This window comes from Ursus maritimus (genome assembly GCF_017311325.1).
Source record: "Ursus maritimus isolate PB19 chromosome X unlocalized genomic scaffold, ASM1731132v1 scaffold_X1, whole genome shotgun sequence".
Lineage (NCBI taxonomy): Eukaryota > Metazoa > Chordata > Mammalia > Carnivora > Ursidae > Ursus > Ursus maritimus.
In genome coordinates this window covers 68,429,846-68,449,087 of record NW_024423319.1, presented here as the reverse complement: position 1 = coordinate 68,449,087, position 19,242 = coordinate 68,429,846, and the positions used below count along the sequence as shown (strand labels likewise).

General features: G+C 39.4%; 1 protein-coding gene across 6 annotated transcripts in view; it reads right to left on the bottom strand.

Annotated features, from left to right (window-relative positions):
• Positions 1-3,554: 3,554 nt before the first annotated feature.
• Positions 3,555-19,242, bottom strand: part of HEPH (hephaestin) — an 84,884-nt gene continuing 69,196 nt past the window's right edge. For 4 of the 6 annotated variants that reach the window (XM_008710665.2, XM_040630666.1, XM_008710666.1 and 1 more), the window contains 6 exons: positions 16,845-16,951; positions 15,621-15,846; positions 10,177-10,316; positions 9,130-9,292; positions 6,119-6,160; positions 3,555-3,787 (listed from right to left, as the gene is read on the bottom strand). In XM_008710665.2, coding sequence (XP_008708887.1) covers positions 3,555-3,787; positions 6,119-6,160; positions 9,130-9,292; positions 10,177-10,316; positions 15,621-15,846; positions 16,845-16,951 — 911 coding nt within the window. The remainder of the gene's footprint in view (positions 3,788-6,118; positions 6,161-9,129; positions 9,293-10,176; positions 10,317-15,620; positions 15,847-16,844; positions 16,952-19,242) is intronic. The other 2 variants (XM_040630667.1, XM_040630669.1) reach the window with 1 other exon arrangement.

The following is a 19,242-nucleotide window of genomic DNA, read 5'->3' as shown; positions in this document are numbered from 1 at the left end:
TTGGTGGTTCATTTGGTTAAGCATCTGCCTTTGGCTCAGGTCATGATCCCAGAGTTCTAGGATCCAGCCCCACTTTGGGTTCCCTGCTCACAGCTCAGCAGGGAGTCTGCTTCTCCCTCTCTCTCTGCTCCTACCCCTGCTTGTGCTCTCTCACATGCTCAGTCTCTCAAATAAATAAATAAAATCTTAAAAAAAAACTTTTATTGCTTTGCTGAATTTTTCTTTTTTTGTATTTGTCTCAGAAGCATTTGTAATTGTTTGTTGAAGCAATTGTATGGAGGCTGTTTTAAAATTCTTTTCAGGTAATTTGAACATCTGATTCATTTCAGTTTTTGTGTCTTTTGATCGCCTTCTCATTCAAGTTGTGATTTTTATGGTTCTTGATATGATCGGATTGTAAAGCATATTTAAATAATCTATTTTAGGAGGTACTCACCCTGTTTATATTTAGCACACAGGTCTTGGCATTATTTTGTGTTCCAATGATAATGTAATTTTCAGAGACTTTGTTGTGGTATTTTGTTTTGCTTGGTTTCTCTGGTGCTTCTTTTGATCCCTGACAGAGCCCCTTATTGTCTCTGGGTAGCGAAAGGGATTCTCCAGCTTGCAGCAGAAGCGAGCTTCCTGGGCTGGGCAGCTTGCTATGCTGAGATTCCCCTTGCAGGTCTTTCCCAATGTCTGCTTAAGAAAGGGGAGCCTCTGGCAAAAGGAGATGATGACCAGCTTTCCTGGCTACTTGATGTCAGCAGGGCTCCACCTTAAGTCCTTTTTGTGCCTCTAGGCCCATCTGGGGTTGTCATTAGGATTCCTCTTCGATCTTGGACTGTGTTCTGCTAGGTTGGGTGTTGGGAAGATGCCCAGTTGCTTTGTTGCTGTTCTTTTCCAGGTTGCCTTCTACTTTCTATTTTTTAAGTCCTTCTATTGTCTCTTTTATTATTTACAGTGTTTTTTTTTTTAAGATTTTATTTATTTATTCTACAGAGATACAGACAGCCAGCGAGAGAGGGAACACAAGCAGGGGGAGTGGGAGAGGAAGAAGCAAGCTCACAGCAGAAGAGCCTGATGTGGGGCTCGATCCCATAACACCGGGATCACGCCCTGAGCCGAAGGCAGACGCTTAACCGCTGTGCCACCCAGGCGCCCCTATTATTTACAGCGTTTATCTCTAAAGATAGATGAGTTTGTGGCATCGCATCTGAACTGTAAGCTTAATTTGTATTTTTAAAACATCACTTTTCTGCATGAAGAATCAAATGCAAGGGGATAGAGTAGATGAGAGGAGAGTGATCAGGAGGCTACCATTTTAGTCCAGGTAAGATACATTTTTTAAAAATACTGGGGTGGTAGTAGTAAAGATAAAAACAAATGAACCAGTTACAGCAATTTAGGAGACAAAACAGACAAGACTCGCCTATATGTTGACTTTGGAGATTTCTGGCTTGATCCACTGAATGAATGGAAGTGTCACTTAATTGTCAAAAACATCTCTTACATCCCCACTGGGAGTAAACTTACCACAAAAATACATCCTTTTTTGAAATACATGGGCTTAGGTTTACATTTCCTGATCTGAAGCAGGGTTACACACTCAGAAGAAATGTACCCCCATTTACCTACTTCTCCTTGTCTCATATTCATGACCATGACCAAACTAACAACCTCCCAGTTGCATGCAAATCATAGCTATTAACTATAGAGTCCCCAATGTACACTGGATTTTCAATATTCCACATTAACAATAGGCTAAAAAGTTTTGCTGTTAAGTATATTGGTTACTTAAATACTTAAATATGCTTAAATACTCTATCATTTGATTTTACAACTAGTGATTTAACTTTACATCATCTCCTTCCCCTGTTACGTGTCTGTGATTTCCAGTAAAGGTCTCCAGAAAGCCAATGACCACTGTAAGCCAAGATGAGTAATAGGCTTTGGACTGTGTTTTCTCCTTCAACTTTCAACATTATATGGCAACTGAATACCAGCCCTGTGGGTTTCTACATTTGATCTCAAAGTGTACCTGACTAGGCAGACATGTCTGAGAAGACAGGAAAATTGCAGTCAATGAAGTTCCCATGATATACCAGGATGAAAACAGGTATTTGGAGTCAAACAGATTAAGACACGAACACTTGCTCAACTTCTAGTGAATGGCCTTGGGTAGAATTATTCTATCTGATCCTTTGTTTATTCAAATATAAAACAGAGTTTCACCCTGATGGAACTAAAACAAGTCAAATGCAATCAGGTATTAGATGCTTTGTAAAGTGTAAAGCATTACATATTTCAGTTATTATCTTCATTCTGCCTCTATGTCTTCTATTCTCCACTTGCCATGTAAAATGGTATTATGGATATTATAGTGAGGGTGGGTCATCTTATCTCATCCTTGCTTTATATCTTGTCTGTCTGTTGTCTCTGACCAAGATTTCAGAGAGGCTTGAACTTACAGTGACAAAGGAATATTGCTTTGAGGTACAAGAGAGAAGGAGTCTGTCTTATTAAAATGTTCCCCAAATTGCAAATAGACCTTTTATACCCCCAATTGCAAAGAGTCCACAAGATCTGTGCCCACCTCTCCTTGCCCAGTGGACAGGTTAAAGCCTTGTCTCAGCCCTCTATTTCCCTCTGGAAAATTTTCTTAGAATTCAAAAATATATTGGCACCAACGGGTTAAAATATAGTACCCACCATTCTGACTAAGACAGCTTTTTCGTTTCCAAAACGCAAACATGCAGGCTCCACAACAGGATAAGCAGACCCATATTATACTCCCCCAGTGAGTGCTCCTTGCCTCAATCATTGTCACAAACTCCCAGAGGCCACAGGGATCATTAAAATAACTATGTTCACTCTGACAGTCTTCTACCAAGTACTTGAATGTATAGGATTTGTGGCCTAAAATATGAAAAGGACACCCAACATACCCTTTAGTGTAACTGTGCCAGAAACTTGGAGGACTAACTTCCCGAGGAGCTTTTGGCTCCGGGGGTTGCAGGTACTCATAGCAACAATATTCCATCTACCCACTTCTCCAAAATAGTTTATTCTAAGGAGAATCAAAATAAAAGTTTGATCCTCAAATCCCACCCCACCCACTCTCCATCATGCCCATTTTCTTAATCCTTAGTTTAGATGTGGATTATCTTCACAGCTCACTGAACCTTGATCAGAGTGAACTTGCTTAGGTCCTGAAAAGCAACAGAAACCTAATCAATGAGTTTTACCCTTGGTATCTACTTTGTAAGAAGAATCGGTTATTAGGAATTTCCAGATCTTCCAAGTGTCAGTCGTTGATATAATCCAGCTGTTAAAATTTGTGATATAGGATACAAGGGGACTCCCTCATTCCAGCTGCCCAAGTGGAGAAAAAAAATAAAGAGAAAGACAAAGTACATAATTTCCATGTAAATAAATAGGTGAAGAAATGCCCAGATGAGTTTGATTCCCTCCTCTGCCTGTCTACCACCCATGTCCCTTTGACAGCGGGGTCAGTTACTAGAGCATGGCCTTCTGGGACTGCATTCAAGTTGTGCAGTTGCAGGATTCACCTGTTACTGCTTGAGGGACAGAAGCTTGAAGCTGTCATCCAGGATGGACCTCCTGTTGCGTCGTAGCTTTCTCTGACGATGCTGGTACCAGACCACACCACTAAGAGCCAGAGCAATGAGCAGGAGAATGACACTCATAACAATTAAAACAGAAGCCAGCATCTCAATATTCTTTACAGGGATTTGCATGCCCAGCATCCTCACATTGTCTTCTCCAATGTCTCTGAGGATTGTTGCTGAAATGGAATAAGAGAAAAATGGGAACCCTGGCTGGAGAGTACTCTAATGTGGCACTATTTGCAGTCAACTCCTGGGAAAGAGGAAATAACTCTGTTGAAACTGGACAGAGGAACTGCTCCTATCCCTAAAAAGACCAGCTGATGAAGACAGATTTAGAGCTTACAAAGAATTTGTGTAACAAAATGTCACAGCTGAGAAAGCCCTTATGAATTATTGAGGTCCCAATCCCCTCATGGAAAGAACTAAAACTCAGAGTAGAAACAGCCTTGATATATTTCTTCAAATATATAAAAGCTTGTGACATAAAAAAATACTAATAAAAAGAATTGGATTTGGTTTGCATGTTTCCAGAGGATAGAATGGAGAGCAATGAGTAGAATCTTCAGGGAGGCAATATAACTCAATCGTCTAGTTTATCAATGCTCAATTTGACTATTGGACCATGACAACTGCCTGCCACTGTGCTGTCCAGTCTCTCACTTTTTCAGGTCATGATAATACTGATGTCACATTGACCTTTCCAGGTGAAATAATCTGGTTGTCTTAGTTCCTGGCATACAGACTTTTGCTGATCTCCAATTAACCCACAGAGTAAAACTCAGAATCAAGCCAAGCATTCCAACTCTCACAATCAGGCTCTAATCTGCTTTTTAGAAGTTTTATCTTCTACTCTTTAGCCACAATAACTCATTTGTTTCTCAGAGTAAGTGACCCTCTTTCAGGCTCCCAAGACTTTCTGAAATCCCTTTCTCTCTTCACCTTTCTATACCCATCTTAAATGTTACAGGTCTCTGCAAGGCCTTCTTCAATTTAGCTGGGCAGTTAATGGTCCTTTCTTCTGTGTTCCCAAAGTATCTGTACAGTTTGTATTCCCATGATTTACTTGCCTGGGCCAACTGAACTAATCCCCCTCTCTTCTAGACTTCAGTATCCTGTTTTATAAAATGGTGATAAGAACCATACTTAGCTCAGAGGTTTCTTGTGAGATTTAAGTGAGTTAATATTTATAAGATATTTAGTATAGCACCTGGAAGATAGCAAATGCACAATAACTGATAGTTGTTATTTTTTGCCCTTTTTTTAAACAATGTATACCAGCAGTGCAATTATTGTTTTTGTGTCTCTTTCCATATCTAAACACAAATCTCCTGGAGACTAGTGAGTATGTCTTACTTGTTTTAGTGTCCCTGGAACTCAGCACATGTTTGATAAATATATAAATGGATGAAAGAACATTCTTAAAGAATGGAGAGATGAAATATAATGAGTTCAAATGGAAGCTGGAAAACATCCTAGTTCTGAGATTACATTCTACCATGGACAAATTACCTTGGACAAATTACCTTCCATCTCTCAGTTTCTCATGTGGATATTCGGTTTTATTAGACCAACAGTTTTTGAGGTTTTTTTCCCCATTGTGAAACCTTTCTAACAAGTAAGAGCTTATGAGTATGTATGTACATAGAAATATGTATTATGTGTATCCAAATATACATACAAAATATGTATACACACACACACACACACACACACACGTATATGTATGGCATTCTACTCTCTCAGCCTCACTTTACCTTACCCCAATCCCTCCAGGACACACCCTAGTCCCCTGGTTGACAGTTTATAAATTACTTAGGGAGATCATCAGGACTTTTCCAAACATAACTGAAAAAAATTCTCCAGACTAAACTGGAGACTAAATCTCTAAACTAATCTCTAAACTCCAGACTAAATCTCTAACGTCCCTTCTAGCTCTCATAACTTTGAGTTTTTCTCAGTCCAGGTACAAATGGTGTGGGAGAGAATGAAAACACTATTTGGACCTAGTTTAGATAGGACAAGAATTTCTACTTTTTTTGAAGGGCAGAAATGGCTGGTTCCAAAGAATCAGCTATTTGGTATTCCATAGATACAAGAATAAAAATAGCTGATGCAGACTGTATATATGGTATTTGTACTAGTTTCATTTTATCTCTGTGAGTAGTTTATGTCTGTGTTACAGCTGCTTCATGTCCAACCCAGCGAAAACCTGAATTTTCTTCCCCCTCACACATTAGGAGGGAAGCTAAGATAGCAACTTTTAACTGGGGATGAGGTTGTTTTCCTCAATTTAGGAAGTTAGGAGTGGAGGCAAGAGAGAATAAACCTGCTTAGAGAAGCTGAATCTTGGGTTCCTGTGTTTTAAAGTCTTACAGAAATCTTAGAATGCTTCCTGCTAGTATTGTAGTCCATATTTTGGTCAGTGAGTCTCATCTTTTAGAGGCACTACACTTCTCCCCAAGTACATACCACATGTAACTACCCAGTTTGTGCGTTATTCTCCTTACCTTTTCCAATCTCTTTGGTGATGGTGATAGTGCTTACGCGTTCTGGAAAAAGGAAAACAAGAAGATAATTAACTTTGTTTATTATTCCTACCAATCCACAGTTTTGCTGTGGGCATTGGCATTGGTTAGAGGAATTTTTCTGTGGTATCTGAAGCAAAATGAAGGTACCTGGAATTAACTACCTTATGGTCAAAGTAAATATTGGTTTATGGATTTGATTTTGAGTAGTGACAAAAATATAAGCAAAAACATAGGCTTAGGAGTACAAAAAGTAAGTCACCCCTCTGCCATTATGTACATATTTATTGGTACTTCCTACCCACATTTTTTTTTTTTGTCACCCTTTCCTACTCTCCCTTTAGGAAATTTCTATTCCTTGTCAAAACTACATCCCTAAATATTCAAACTCTTCTCAGAACACTTCTTCCTCTTCTGGCTTTAATGAAGCTAAGCTCTTCTCTGAGGACTATGTTTCCTTTATATCCTCTCAATACTGCTTTGAGATAATTGTTCCTCCCCCCCCCTTTTTGTGGTAAATATCTGTCTCATTTAAGGTTTATATTATTTGGTAAGAAAACCCACAACCATTTTTTATCATTGTTACATAGTAGTTATTTTCATTCATGGAATGAAGTGGTAACTGGCTCAGTCTTCCTCTTTCTCAATTCCCACCATTCACCACTCAAGCTTCACAGTTTCTGGAACATTTAACTCCAACAACTTGTACATCTACTCTTATTCTATCAACACCTCCCATGGTCACATTGGTCTTATTATTCAGAACTGCTCCATCTCAGAAATATAAAATCTAACAACAGCCTTCTTCTATTCCTTCAATGCTTTAATGCTATTTATTCCATTTAACCTGTTATCCTCACTTCATAAAGATCTCTAGCTCCTGGATCCTTCCATTTTTTCCCCTAAACTATCAGCTTCATCCTGTCTCCCCCCCCCCATTCCTAGTCTGGCTAGACTCTATGGTATATCACCTCAACTACTAACTTACTAGGAGTGTTAAAAATCATTTACCGAAAACAACAGTAACTGTGCTTTCCCTGTGTTTTGTCTGATTTGCTGAATATTGGTGGAGAAAATTCATGTAATTGTAAATATCAGTATTCTTTGTGTCCAACTTCAGGTCCTCAATGCTGCCTGCCAATAATTAATTGATTTTCCATCACTAAGAGTAAACTTTGTTTTCCCATCTCCTGGAGTGTTATTTCAAACCTTAGCCCAATCTCTTCAAGTTCCTTATCCTACCAACTATCCTTCACTTTCAGCAAATGACTCTGTTTTCTCTCTCACAAATGAAGCAGAGACCATAAAATGGAAATATTTTTTCTGACAAGCCCCTCACCCAAACGTACACATTGATCATTTTCTTTTCTGTCCTTTCTCCCCTTTTAGTAAACAAACAAACAAACAAAAACTTACTCCAGTCTAATTTTTCATTTTAGCTCCAGTTTTCATCCCCTGTTTCCTCACCAGGAACCCGGTTTCAACAATTAGTCCTTTCTTCCCTATCTATCTTCAACTATTTCCTTTGGTTGGCCAGTTAGCACATATGTAGTTGGAACAATATTGACTTAGACTATCGTGAATATAAACAAACAAAAAAGCAAATAGGTGAGCTTTATGGGCGGGCTCATTGTCAGAGGTATGAGCTATCTTTATTCATGGAAGTTCTCTGATGATATGTATTGTGGTAGTATGTTGTCTATTAAATGGTCCAGATTTTGGATAACTCATTATTAGAGACAGATAGAACCTGTTATCTTGAATCTATAGCATATACTTTTTAAAGATTTTATTTATTCATTTGAGAGAGAGAGAGAGGATGAGTGAGGGGGGAGAGGCAGAGGGATAGGGAGAAGCAGACTCCTCACTGAGCAGGGACCCCAACATGGAACTCGATCCCAGGTCTTTGGGATCACGACCTGAGCAGAAGGAGATGCTTAGCCGACTGAGCCACCCAGGCACCCTGAATCTATAGCATCTTGATGACACATCAATTCATCACTTAACTTTGGTTCTAAGGACTGACAAAACACAACAAAGAATTCTGTGGACCTATCTGGGTAGTAAGGAATAGTACTAGGAGTAGTGAGTTGAAGCCACATTTTAGCACTATGGGTTACTAGAGAAGAAAGTTTTTCAAAGATACAGGCTATCATAATGGACAATTTCTCTTTCTTCAGGGGTACATAGCAGAATTGTGTTCTCTACCCTGGTTTGATAAGTTTGTTTGAATGCCCAAAGACATTTTTAAACTTTCTATTTCCACTGATAACATGCCAATGACTGGAAATCCTAGACTCAGGTCAAGAGGCTCTTAAACAATTAAGGACCCAAAGACACAAAGTCTATGGTAGCCTAAACTTCTATGTTCTTCGTGACAAACAATTATTGATTGGTAAAGAAATTACCCCAGCAATTCACTCTCCATATAATTATATAAGACAAAACATTTTTTTTTTACCTTTGGTAGCAACTTTTTCTGGGATAAGCTGTAATTGAAGGCCAATATCTCCACCTAGCTTTAGATCAAATTGTTCCAAGACAGAAAGAACTTTTTCACAAGCCCCAAAAAACAGATCAATTAAGAAGTGACTATCAGAATTATATTTTTTTAAAGAAAGGACTCATTTGCAAGATTTCTTGAGATAGCATTTCTAATGATTCTTAAAATAATAAATTCATATTCAAATGACATATATTTCAAAGGAAGCATATCTATGCTAAGCATCAATGCATAGAGCCTAACGAGTTTCAGGTTGGGTCAACCAATGTGAAATCAATAGGTGTCAAAGTAATTAGGAGGTGGCAAGAACAAGGGGGCAAAGGAGAATGAGAAATGTTAGTTGGGAGAACACCTGGGTGGGCATGCTCTGTCTTAAGTAGTGGTTCTTCTGGGATCAGAAAAACAGGTGCAAGGATTTCTGGGATTAACTGGTTCCGGTAGGCTACATAAAGCACTTGAAAATTTCCAGTCTTGGAAAGTAAGACCTTACCTCTTTGGGACAAGACAGTAAAGAGGGTCTCCATACCAGCATGGACATGATCAGAAACATGGCAGTGCATCAGCCATGTACCAGGGTTACTGGCTACCATCTCCACAACCTCAAAGGTCCCCGGAAACAGATCTACCACATCTGCCCGGTAGCTCTCTCCATTCTGAAAAAAAGATTGGGAGTGGGGAGAGGAAATGAAGGGTAAAGAGATAATCTCAGAGCTTGTAGGAGCTAAAAAAGCTTAGATGTCCCAATCAGGACACGGGACTCCAAGATTCATAGATCAGAGAGCAGCTTAAAGTGTTCACCTATCCATCTTCCCTATAAACCCATCCACACAACCAAATCAACAGAGACCCTCTCTTCCTACTTTTTCTTAAAGTGCCCCAAAGTAAAAGACATTCCAGCTTCCTCTGGGGGCTAAAACTAATATCTCCATACTTTTCAGCAGGCTGACATCTGGGGAATTTAGCTTAAGACTTGACTCCTAGGAAGGAAACACATATTTCCTTTAGAAATTGAACTCAATTTAGTTTCCCTTCCATGCTATCACCTTTATCACACTTCTATATCTTTAATTCTGTATCAATGACTTCAACTCTGCTCCCTTTCCCTAAGACTAAATCTTTTTGTTTTAAACCTGTATGTTGTTCATGTAGCTCCTGAATTGAAGTTCTTCTGATAATGGATTGAGAACTTCCATAGATTCTGAGCTATCACTCTGAAGTTTCTTGCTCTGAAGATCACTGTTCACCATCTCTCCAGTCCTTGTCTGATATCCAATTACATTGATTTCTTTAACCTACTTACACCATAAATGAGTTACTCATTTCTTCTATACTAGAAGGAAAAGCTAAGGACTAGAGGGAAGTGACTGACCCTGGAATACACGGCCAAACTAGAATTCCCAGCTCAATTCTCCATGTACAAGATCTCTTCTCTTTTAACTAATACCTTGTTCCTTAAGAAGTTGTTCCCTGCCTCCTTAATGACTATCAAAGCATTCCTCTAATCATTCTTGAGGTACTCAGCCCTTTTCTTACTCACCCGATAAAGGAAGCTCTCTGCATGGAAGTGGACAGTGTGTAGGTCAATATCTTGTCCCATGGCCAGCATGTACCAGGCCACTCGTTCTCCTTGGTACATGGTAAGACCCCTGAGGTTGCTGTAGAGCTTTCCATTAATGGCTGTAAAAAAAAGTTTCATTTCTCTCATTTCAACTTCCCATTGCCACTGCTTTAGAGCTAATCCCTATCATGTCTGATGATAGCAATAACTTGTTAACATCTCTAATCTCTAGCCATTTGCCTCCCTTCAGTCTGTCTTACACATTGGTGTTATCAGAGTGGTCTTTCTAAATAACTAATCTGACCATGTCATTCTACTGCTTAAAATACTATAATAGCTCTCATTCTCAATGGGAAAAAACTGAGATTTTTGCCTAAGATCAGGAACATGGCAGGGATGTCCACTATCACCACTGTTGTTCAACATAGTACTAGAAGTCCTAGCCTCAGCAATCAGACAGCAAAAAGAAATAAAGGGCATCTGAAATGGCAAAGAAGTAGTAAAACTCTCACTCTTCACAGATGATATGATACTTTATGTGGAAAACCCAAAAGACTCCACCCCAAAACTGCTAGAACTCATACAGGAATTCAGTAAAGTAGCAGTATATAAAATCAATGCACGGAAACCAGTTGCATTTCTATACACCAAAAATGAGTCAGAAGAAAGAGAAATTAAGAGATTGATCCCATTTACAATGCACCCAAAGCCATAAGATACCTAGGAATAAATCTAACCAAAGAGGCAAAGGATCTGTACTCTGAAAGCTATAGAATACTCATGAAAGAAATTGAGGAAGACACAAATAAATGGAAAAACGTTCCATGCTCATGGATTGGAAGAACAAATATTATTAAAATGTCTATGCTACCTAGAGCAATCTACACATTCAATGCATTCTCTATCAAAATACAACCAACTTTTTTCACAGAAATGGAATAAATAATCCCAAAATTTGTAAGGAACCAGAAAAGACCCCAAATAGCCAGAGGAATGTTGAAAAAGAAAACCGAAGCTGATGACATCAAAATTCTTGATTTCAAGCTCTATTACAAAGCTGTAATCATCAAGACAGTATTGTACTGACACAAAAATAGACACATAGATCAATGGAACAGAACAGAGAACTCAGAAATGGACCCTCAACTCTATGGTCAACTAATCTTTGACAAAGCAGGAAAGAATATCCAATGGAAAAAAGACAGTCTCTTCAGCAAATGGTGTTGGGAAAATTGGACAGCCACATGCAGAAGAATGAAACTGGACCATTTTCTTACACCATACACAAAAATAGACTCAAAATGGATGAAAGACCTAAATGTGAGACAGGAATCCATCAAAATCCTTGAGGAGAACACAGGCCTCTTTGACCTTGGCCACAGTAACTTCTTCCTAGATACATCTCCAAAGGCAAGGGAAACAAAGGCAAAAATGAACAATTGGGACTTCCTCAAGATAAAAAGCTTTTGCACAGCAAAGGAAACAATCAACAAAAGTAAGGCAACCCACAGAATGGGAGAAGAAATTTGCAAATGACATGTCAGATAAAGGGCTAGTATCCAAAATCTATAAACAACTTATCAAACTGAACACCTGAAGAACAAATAATCCAATCAAGAAATGGGCAGAAGACATGAACAGACATTTCTTCAAAGAAGACATCAAAATGGCCAACAGACACATGAAAGAGTGCTCAATATCACTTGGCATCAAGGAAATACAAATCAAAACCACAATGAGATACCACCTCACATCAGTCAGAATGGCTAAAATTAACAAGTCATAAAATGAGAAATGTTGGCTAGGATATGGAGAAAGGGGAACCCTCTTACACTCTTGGTGGGAATGCAAGCTGGTGCAACTGTCTGGAAAACCTCAGTATGGAGGTTCCTCAAAAAGTTGAAAATAAAGCTACCCTATGACCCAGCAATTGCACTACTGAGTGTTTACTCCAAAGATACAAATGTGGTACTCCAAAGGGGCACCTGAACCCCAATGTTTATAGCAACAATGTCCATAATAACCAAACAATGGAAAGAGCCCAGATGTCCATTGACAGATGAATGGATAAAGAAGATGTGGTATATATATACAATGGAATATTACGCAGCCATCAAAAAAATCTTGTCATTTCCAATGATGTGGATGGAACTAGAGGGTATTATACTAAGCGAAATAAGCCAATCAGAGAAAGACAATTATCATATGATCTCACTGATAATGTGGAATTTGAGAAACAAGGCAGAGGATCATAGCAGAAGAGAGGGAAAAAATGAAATGAGACAAAAGCAGAGAGGGAGACAAACCGTAAGAGACTCTTAATCTCAGGAAACAAACTGAGGGTTGCTGGAGCAGAGGGGATGGGTGGGGATGGGGTGGCTGGGTGACGGACACTGAGGAGGGTATGTTTTGTGATGAGCTCTGTGTATTATGTAAAACTGATGTATCACAGACCTGTACTCCTGAAACAAATAATACATCATATGTGAATAATAATTTAAAAAAAAACACTATAATAGCTCTCTCCTGTCTAAAAGATCAAGACCATGGCTCCTTAGTTCAGCCAGCACGGTCCTTCAAAATATAAGCCCAAACCACATTCCCATACTCATGTCTCATTATCTAACACATTTATTCCAATTAGCGCATTTTATTCACCATCCCCCATATGTCACCATATGCATGTTCTTTGTGTACTTGCTCATGCTTCTGATCTTTTCCCCCTAGAAATCCTGCCTTCTTTTATTCATCTTTTCAAAACCCAGTCAGAACTTCACCTTATCCAAGAACACTTGCTTCATCTAGCTCCTCTTAGTACCTCTCATTCCCTGAACATCCATCTACCTCTGAACCCCACCAATATTGTTTGTACCACTATTTGGAACTCACCAGAAACTCCCTTGTACACTTATCTTTTAATTTGTGGAAGCTCATATCCCCAACTAGACTATGGGTTCCTAGTAAGCAGGAAATGAATGTATGTACTATACTAATATAGTTTCCTTGTATTCTTCAGAGCACCAAGCAGACACCTGAGCCTACAACATATGCTAAATAAAAAGAATTTGTCATGTCCTTGAGCTTTATAATGATATTAATGCATGGGCCTCATTATCTGTTTCTTCCCAGGCCATATCCTATGCTCTGAAGACAACAAACTACCCATAGCCATGTTAATTCACATTGTCAGGACTATGTCCGGGACACATTCCTGTTCCCTTCATGTTCTTATGGAGGGGAAGTAATTTTTTACTTTACACTCCAAGAGGGGAAATAATGGGAGGAAAATTTATAGTCTGTTTCTACTTATCCCAACTAAATTGTGAATTTGAAAAAAAGAACTAAAAAATGCTCAACTCCACCTCCTCTGAATCTTCTATCTCTTGAATCAATCTGACCACAGAAAATAATGCAAATAGATTTACTATGCCACTATAGAGAAGATTCTACCCCTGCAAAGGGGAGGGCTATTGTTGTTTATTTATGTCAACGTCAGGGTAGAAAACCTATCCACTACAGGGGTAGTATTAGCAAGTCCATTTAGTTTCAGAAATAAATTGTTTCCAATTAGCCTTCTTAGTAAGCTCACACTTGATCTTAAGATTCTCTATCTTTTTTTTAAATTTTAATTGGTTCAGGAATCTGGAAGAGAAGGGAAGAATATATTATTTATTTTCCCTCAGACCCCAACATTATCTTTCTTTTTAAAAAAAATTTTTTTTATTATGTTAGTCACCATACAGTACATCCCTGGTTTCTGATGTAAAGTTCGATGATTCATTAGTTGCGTATAACACCCAGTGCACCATGCAATACATGCCCTCCTTACTACCCATCACCAGTCTATCCCATTACCGCACCCTCTCCCCTCTGAAGCCCTCAGTTTGTTTCTCATAGTCCATAGTCTCTCATGCTTCATTCCCCCTTCTGATTACCCCCTTTCTTTATCCCTTTCTTCCCCTACCGATCTTCCTAGTTCTTATGTTCTGTAGATGAGAGAAATCATATGATAATTGTCTTTCTCTGCTTGACTTATTTCATTTAGCATTATCTCCTCCAGTGCCGTCCATGTTGCAGCAAATGTTGAGAACTCGTTCTTTCTGGTAGCTGAGTAATATGCAATGGAATATTACTCAGCTACCAACATTATCTTTTTTTTTTAGATTTTATTTATTCATTTGGCAGAGAGAGAGACAGCCAGTGAAAGAGGGAACACAAGCAGGGGGAGTGGCAGAGAAAGAAGCAGGCTCCCAGCAGAGGAGCCCGATGTGGGGCACGATCCCAGAACGGCGGGATCACGCCCTGGGCTGAAGGCAGACGCTTAACGACTGAGCCACCCAGGCGCCCCAACATTATCTTTCTATCTCCAGTACCAGCATTCAGAAAGAGCTCAACAGATACCTGATAAATAAGTAGATGGACTGATACCTGAAGAGTTTAGATGAATTAACACATTAACAGATAGAAATGGGCATTAACTAAACAAATGGGCACTAATAAGGCCTAACTATGCCCTAATTCCCTTTTTCTCTTGGGCAAATTATTTCTCTGATTTGACAGGAACTAGAAAGTTCACATCATTCATTTTGTGAATCTTCTAGTCCAATGTGAATCACTTTTATTTCCATCAAGGGGAAATTGCTAAAATCTATGTGACAATGAGATACTAATTTTGAGTTCCATTGGAGTCACTATCAAAGCTGCACCTTCTTCGCAGGTCAGGTCAAAGAAATATTGCACTAGAAAGGATGGTGAGAAATCACTTCATACGTTTCAATGTATTTAAGTTATCACTCAGATTTTCTCATTTGTGAAATGATACACAGATCTCTGAAATAAAGGAAGACTTGGATGTACAATTTATTTCCAAAATACATCCAAGCATCAAAAAGCTCTTCATTGTATGTAATAAAAATCCAACATTCTATTCTCTGTAAATTGAAACTTTGTTTTGAAAATAGACTAAAAGACAAGCTGACTTCATCCATCTATATTGGAATCTATTGAGAAAGCAGATCCCAGATTCAGAATGGTAAAGAAATAAGATGATATTGAGAGACTAAACTCAGGATTTTGAAGCAGAGGGCCCATAAGCAGCCAACTCGCCAGGTATACTGAGGGTCATAAACGTCCATCTTATTTTTTAGTGTGTTAAAGTATGCTGGTGTCACTACAACAACTTTAGAGAGTCAGCCTCTTGCTTTATGAATACCTGATCTCATGTGGACTGCTTATCTGCTTTGTGTATATAAATGTACAATAGTTAAGAGACAGTTCTTCTAAGTTGTCCACTTACCACCTTCCTACCTTCCTTCCCATCCTTTCAAGAATTATGCTCCCTTAGGTAGTGATGGGCCTATCATATACCCCCATGCAACCAGTGGGGAGTTCTTTGGAAGAGGGATAGGTTCTTTTCTACAGACCATGCATTTTATTGCTCTCCAGAAAAGCCTCATCCTGTAGGTTAACACGGCCTGACTCTTGGGGCCCATAGGTTGCCACATTCTCTTCCAGATACCAAGACTGGTTCTCATCAAAGATCAAGAATAACAAAGCAAATTCTCGGTCCATGTCATTCCGTCCTCCATAGGGCTCCAGGGTGCCCTTTCGGCAGATGGTCAAGGGTCCAATCAGACCACTATACATGTCCTGAGAATGGGAAAAAGGAAGACACAGTAAACAAAATTGAGTTGTTCCTGGGTAGCAGTTCTCTAAAGGGTGAAAGGCTGACATCCAAGTCTACTGTGCTCAGCACTGTATCATAATGTCTTACATTCATAAGCACCTCCACTTGTTATCTGGATTCATCCTCGGAACCATCTTGGGACACAGGTTAGCTGTACTATCCAACCTATACTATAACTAAGCTGGTCTATCAATCGATCACCAAACCCACAAGCACTTTCACTACCTAGTGCTTTTCCTCATGCTTTTTTTTTTTTCTTCCTATTATGGCTTCCCCTCTGCCATATACCTTATCTTATGGTATACTGCTGTTTAGATTTCAAGGTTTAAAGTACATGCACCTTCCATTGCGGTGCCTTCTCCAGGTTCCCTTTCATTATCTCCTCCTTCAAGCAGAAGTAATTACTCTCTCATGGACCCTCTATAGCACTTTCCATTATATGGTTTTTACGGAGCTGATAGATAGATGACAGATAGATAGATAGATAGATAGATAGATAGATATACATATATCTGTACCTTAAGATTTTTCTCATCCAAAGCACCAAGTAAAATGCCTAAAATAGTCTCTCAATAAATGATTGCTGACAGCAGACTGAATGGTTGGCTAGATAGATAAACTCATTTTCCAGATGAGGAAACAGGGAGATAATTAGTCATCTAAAGTCACTCCAAAGGCAAGAGTGAACCAAATTTGGGGCTAAAACTAAAATCTCTTGACAATCAAACCTAGGCTTTTTAAATGAGAGCATATTGACTTATAGGATCCATGAAAAAGAAAACAAAGAAGAAAACCCTTAGGACAAATATGTGGTGCTACTTATTCCCCTCATCCTTCCTTCTGTCTATTAAAATAAGCCCCATATTTGAGAAATTTTCTCCAAACTATGGGCTCCAGTATTTCAGGGCTGGGCTCTGCCCATTTATGAAACTCACCTCCAGGAAACCAATATTGTCTTTACCTTCATGGGATCCACTGCAGAATAATAGATCCAGGAAACACAAGCAGAATCATTGGGCCCTGGGCCAGACCTTTCTGGGATGTTCCATTGGTAAGTGAGAACCTCGCCTAGGAAGGATAATAAGGATTGCCAGTTGGGCCATGTCAAATTTTCCCCCCAAATCTCAGGTCCCCCAAGAGGCTGTGGTGAGTGAGTCTCAGGACCTTTAATATCTTTTTCTATTATTTCCATGCCAGTCTCCATTCTATTTTTGTGACTTTGTTTTTCTCCCTCCTGAGACACCCTCAGCCTCTCTTCTACTGTCCCTATCTTTAAGAGCCCAGGTCCAATCCTCTGGTAAAGCAGTTCTGATATTGTTCTCTCCGCTTACAATGTCCTCCCTCCTTCCTTTTTTGGTTCTCCTTTTCCTGCTGCTGCTTCTTATATTCAGTTGTTTCCCCAAGGCTCTGTCCTTAGTCCCCTCCTTCCTTTCTCCATACTCTCTCTATGGAAGCTTTTAGCTACCTTCTGGTGTCAGTTATGATCTATGTATTGGTAATTCATAAACACTTAACCAGATCTCCCTTGCCATTAAGCTCCAATCTGAAATTTTTAATTAGATACTGGACATCTTTTGAAGATTATCCTGACAACACATCAAAAACCAAAATTGTTCTGAATTCACCTCCCTCCTTTGAAAAAAGAACCTTTTAACTTAATGTGTGATCCCAGCATCTAGTAATGATATCAAAACCCTTCTATTTACCCAGACTCAAAACTTTAGTCTTCTTTGTCTTCCCACCTTTACACAGTCTGCATGCAACCAAATAGTAAGTTCTTTTGATTATACCTCTATAATTCATTGTATTGCCATTCTATCCTCCTTCCAATTCCCAATACTACTGCCTTAGGATAGATCCTTATTTTCTCAAATGAACTATTACAAAACCCCCTAACATGTTTCCCTGCCTCCAAGTTTTGTCCTCTCCAATCCATCTTCTAATTGATGTCATATTAATTTTATAACAGTTTTACTGAGCTGTAATTTTCATATCATACAACTCACCCATTTAAAGTGTACAATTCAATAGTTTTTAGTATATTCACAGGATTTTGTAACATCACCACAATTTTTAAAAGATCATTACCACTAAAAAAAAAATCTCTTCACTCTTTAGCCATCATTCCCTGATCACCTGCTCACCCAAGCCCTGAACAACCACTAATCTACTTTATGTCTCTATAGATATGCCCATTTTGAGTATTTTATACAAATTCAATTATACAGGATGGATGTCAGCAAATTGGTAAACTAAGGAGGTCTCAATGCTCATTTCTTCCCACCATAACAATGGAAAATAAGGAATAAACAACTATATACCCACACAAATAGCTCTAAGAGAGCTTCAGAATATAATGAAGAAATTGTAGCAACATGTTCAGGTAAAAACCTGAACATTGCTATATAAAAAGAGTGTAGGAAGTATATTACCTACATCATCCCTGTCTGATGCAGCTGGTACCAAGGGGAACAGTCATGGGGGAAGAGAAAAGAAGGTGGACCCTAGCAACCCTCACCACCACCACCACCAGGGAGTCTTTCTTGGCACTGACCCCAGCTGACTGAGCTGCCTTGAGTCCATGCCCTTCTGCCACTTCTACAAGCAAGGATCATTACCACCCTGCCCCAACCCAAGAAAAAGTTGTAGCTTATATGCCCCCTCAAAGCTTATCTTTTCCCCTAAGGAGAAGCCCCAAGGAGCCACTGCCAACCTTCCCTCTCCCCACGGAGTCACAGGTTATTTGCTCCCAGCTCCACAAGGAGTCATTGCCACTGTGTTTCCTCAGAGAAGGAGCTACTACTGCTATACTCCCTTAGGAGACACCACCATGACATCCTCCCAAGAAGCTGCTACCATTTCATGCCCCACACCCAGAAAAAACTGCTGCTCTTCTGCTCATTCCCTCTGAGGAAAGAATCACCAATATTGGATTTTTCAGGAGAAGGAGCCATTGTTTTCTGCCCTACCCCAGAAGGCACTGTTGCACTCCACATACCCCACCAAGAAGAAGCTGCTTTAACTCTCCACCCAAAGACCCACAGACATTCTGTTCCCCCAGAAGGAGACATCAACAGACCCAAACCCCCCAAGAAAGAGCCACTTATGTCCTGTCCCCCCACAAGGAGCCACCACCTCTGTGTTCCCCCAGGGTAGAAACCACTACTGCACTGATCCTCAATACAAGGAGCTGCTGTTGCTAAGCCCCCAAAAGTAGCCAGCTCTGCTATGGCTTCCTTACTCAGAAGGAACCATTGCTGCTCCACTCCCCCAGAAGCAGCTGCCACTTTTCACTTTCTTGATGGTATATTGTGAAGCACACTTTTTTTTTTAACTTTGAGGAAGTCCAATTTATTTAT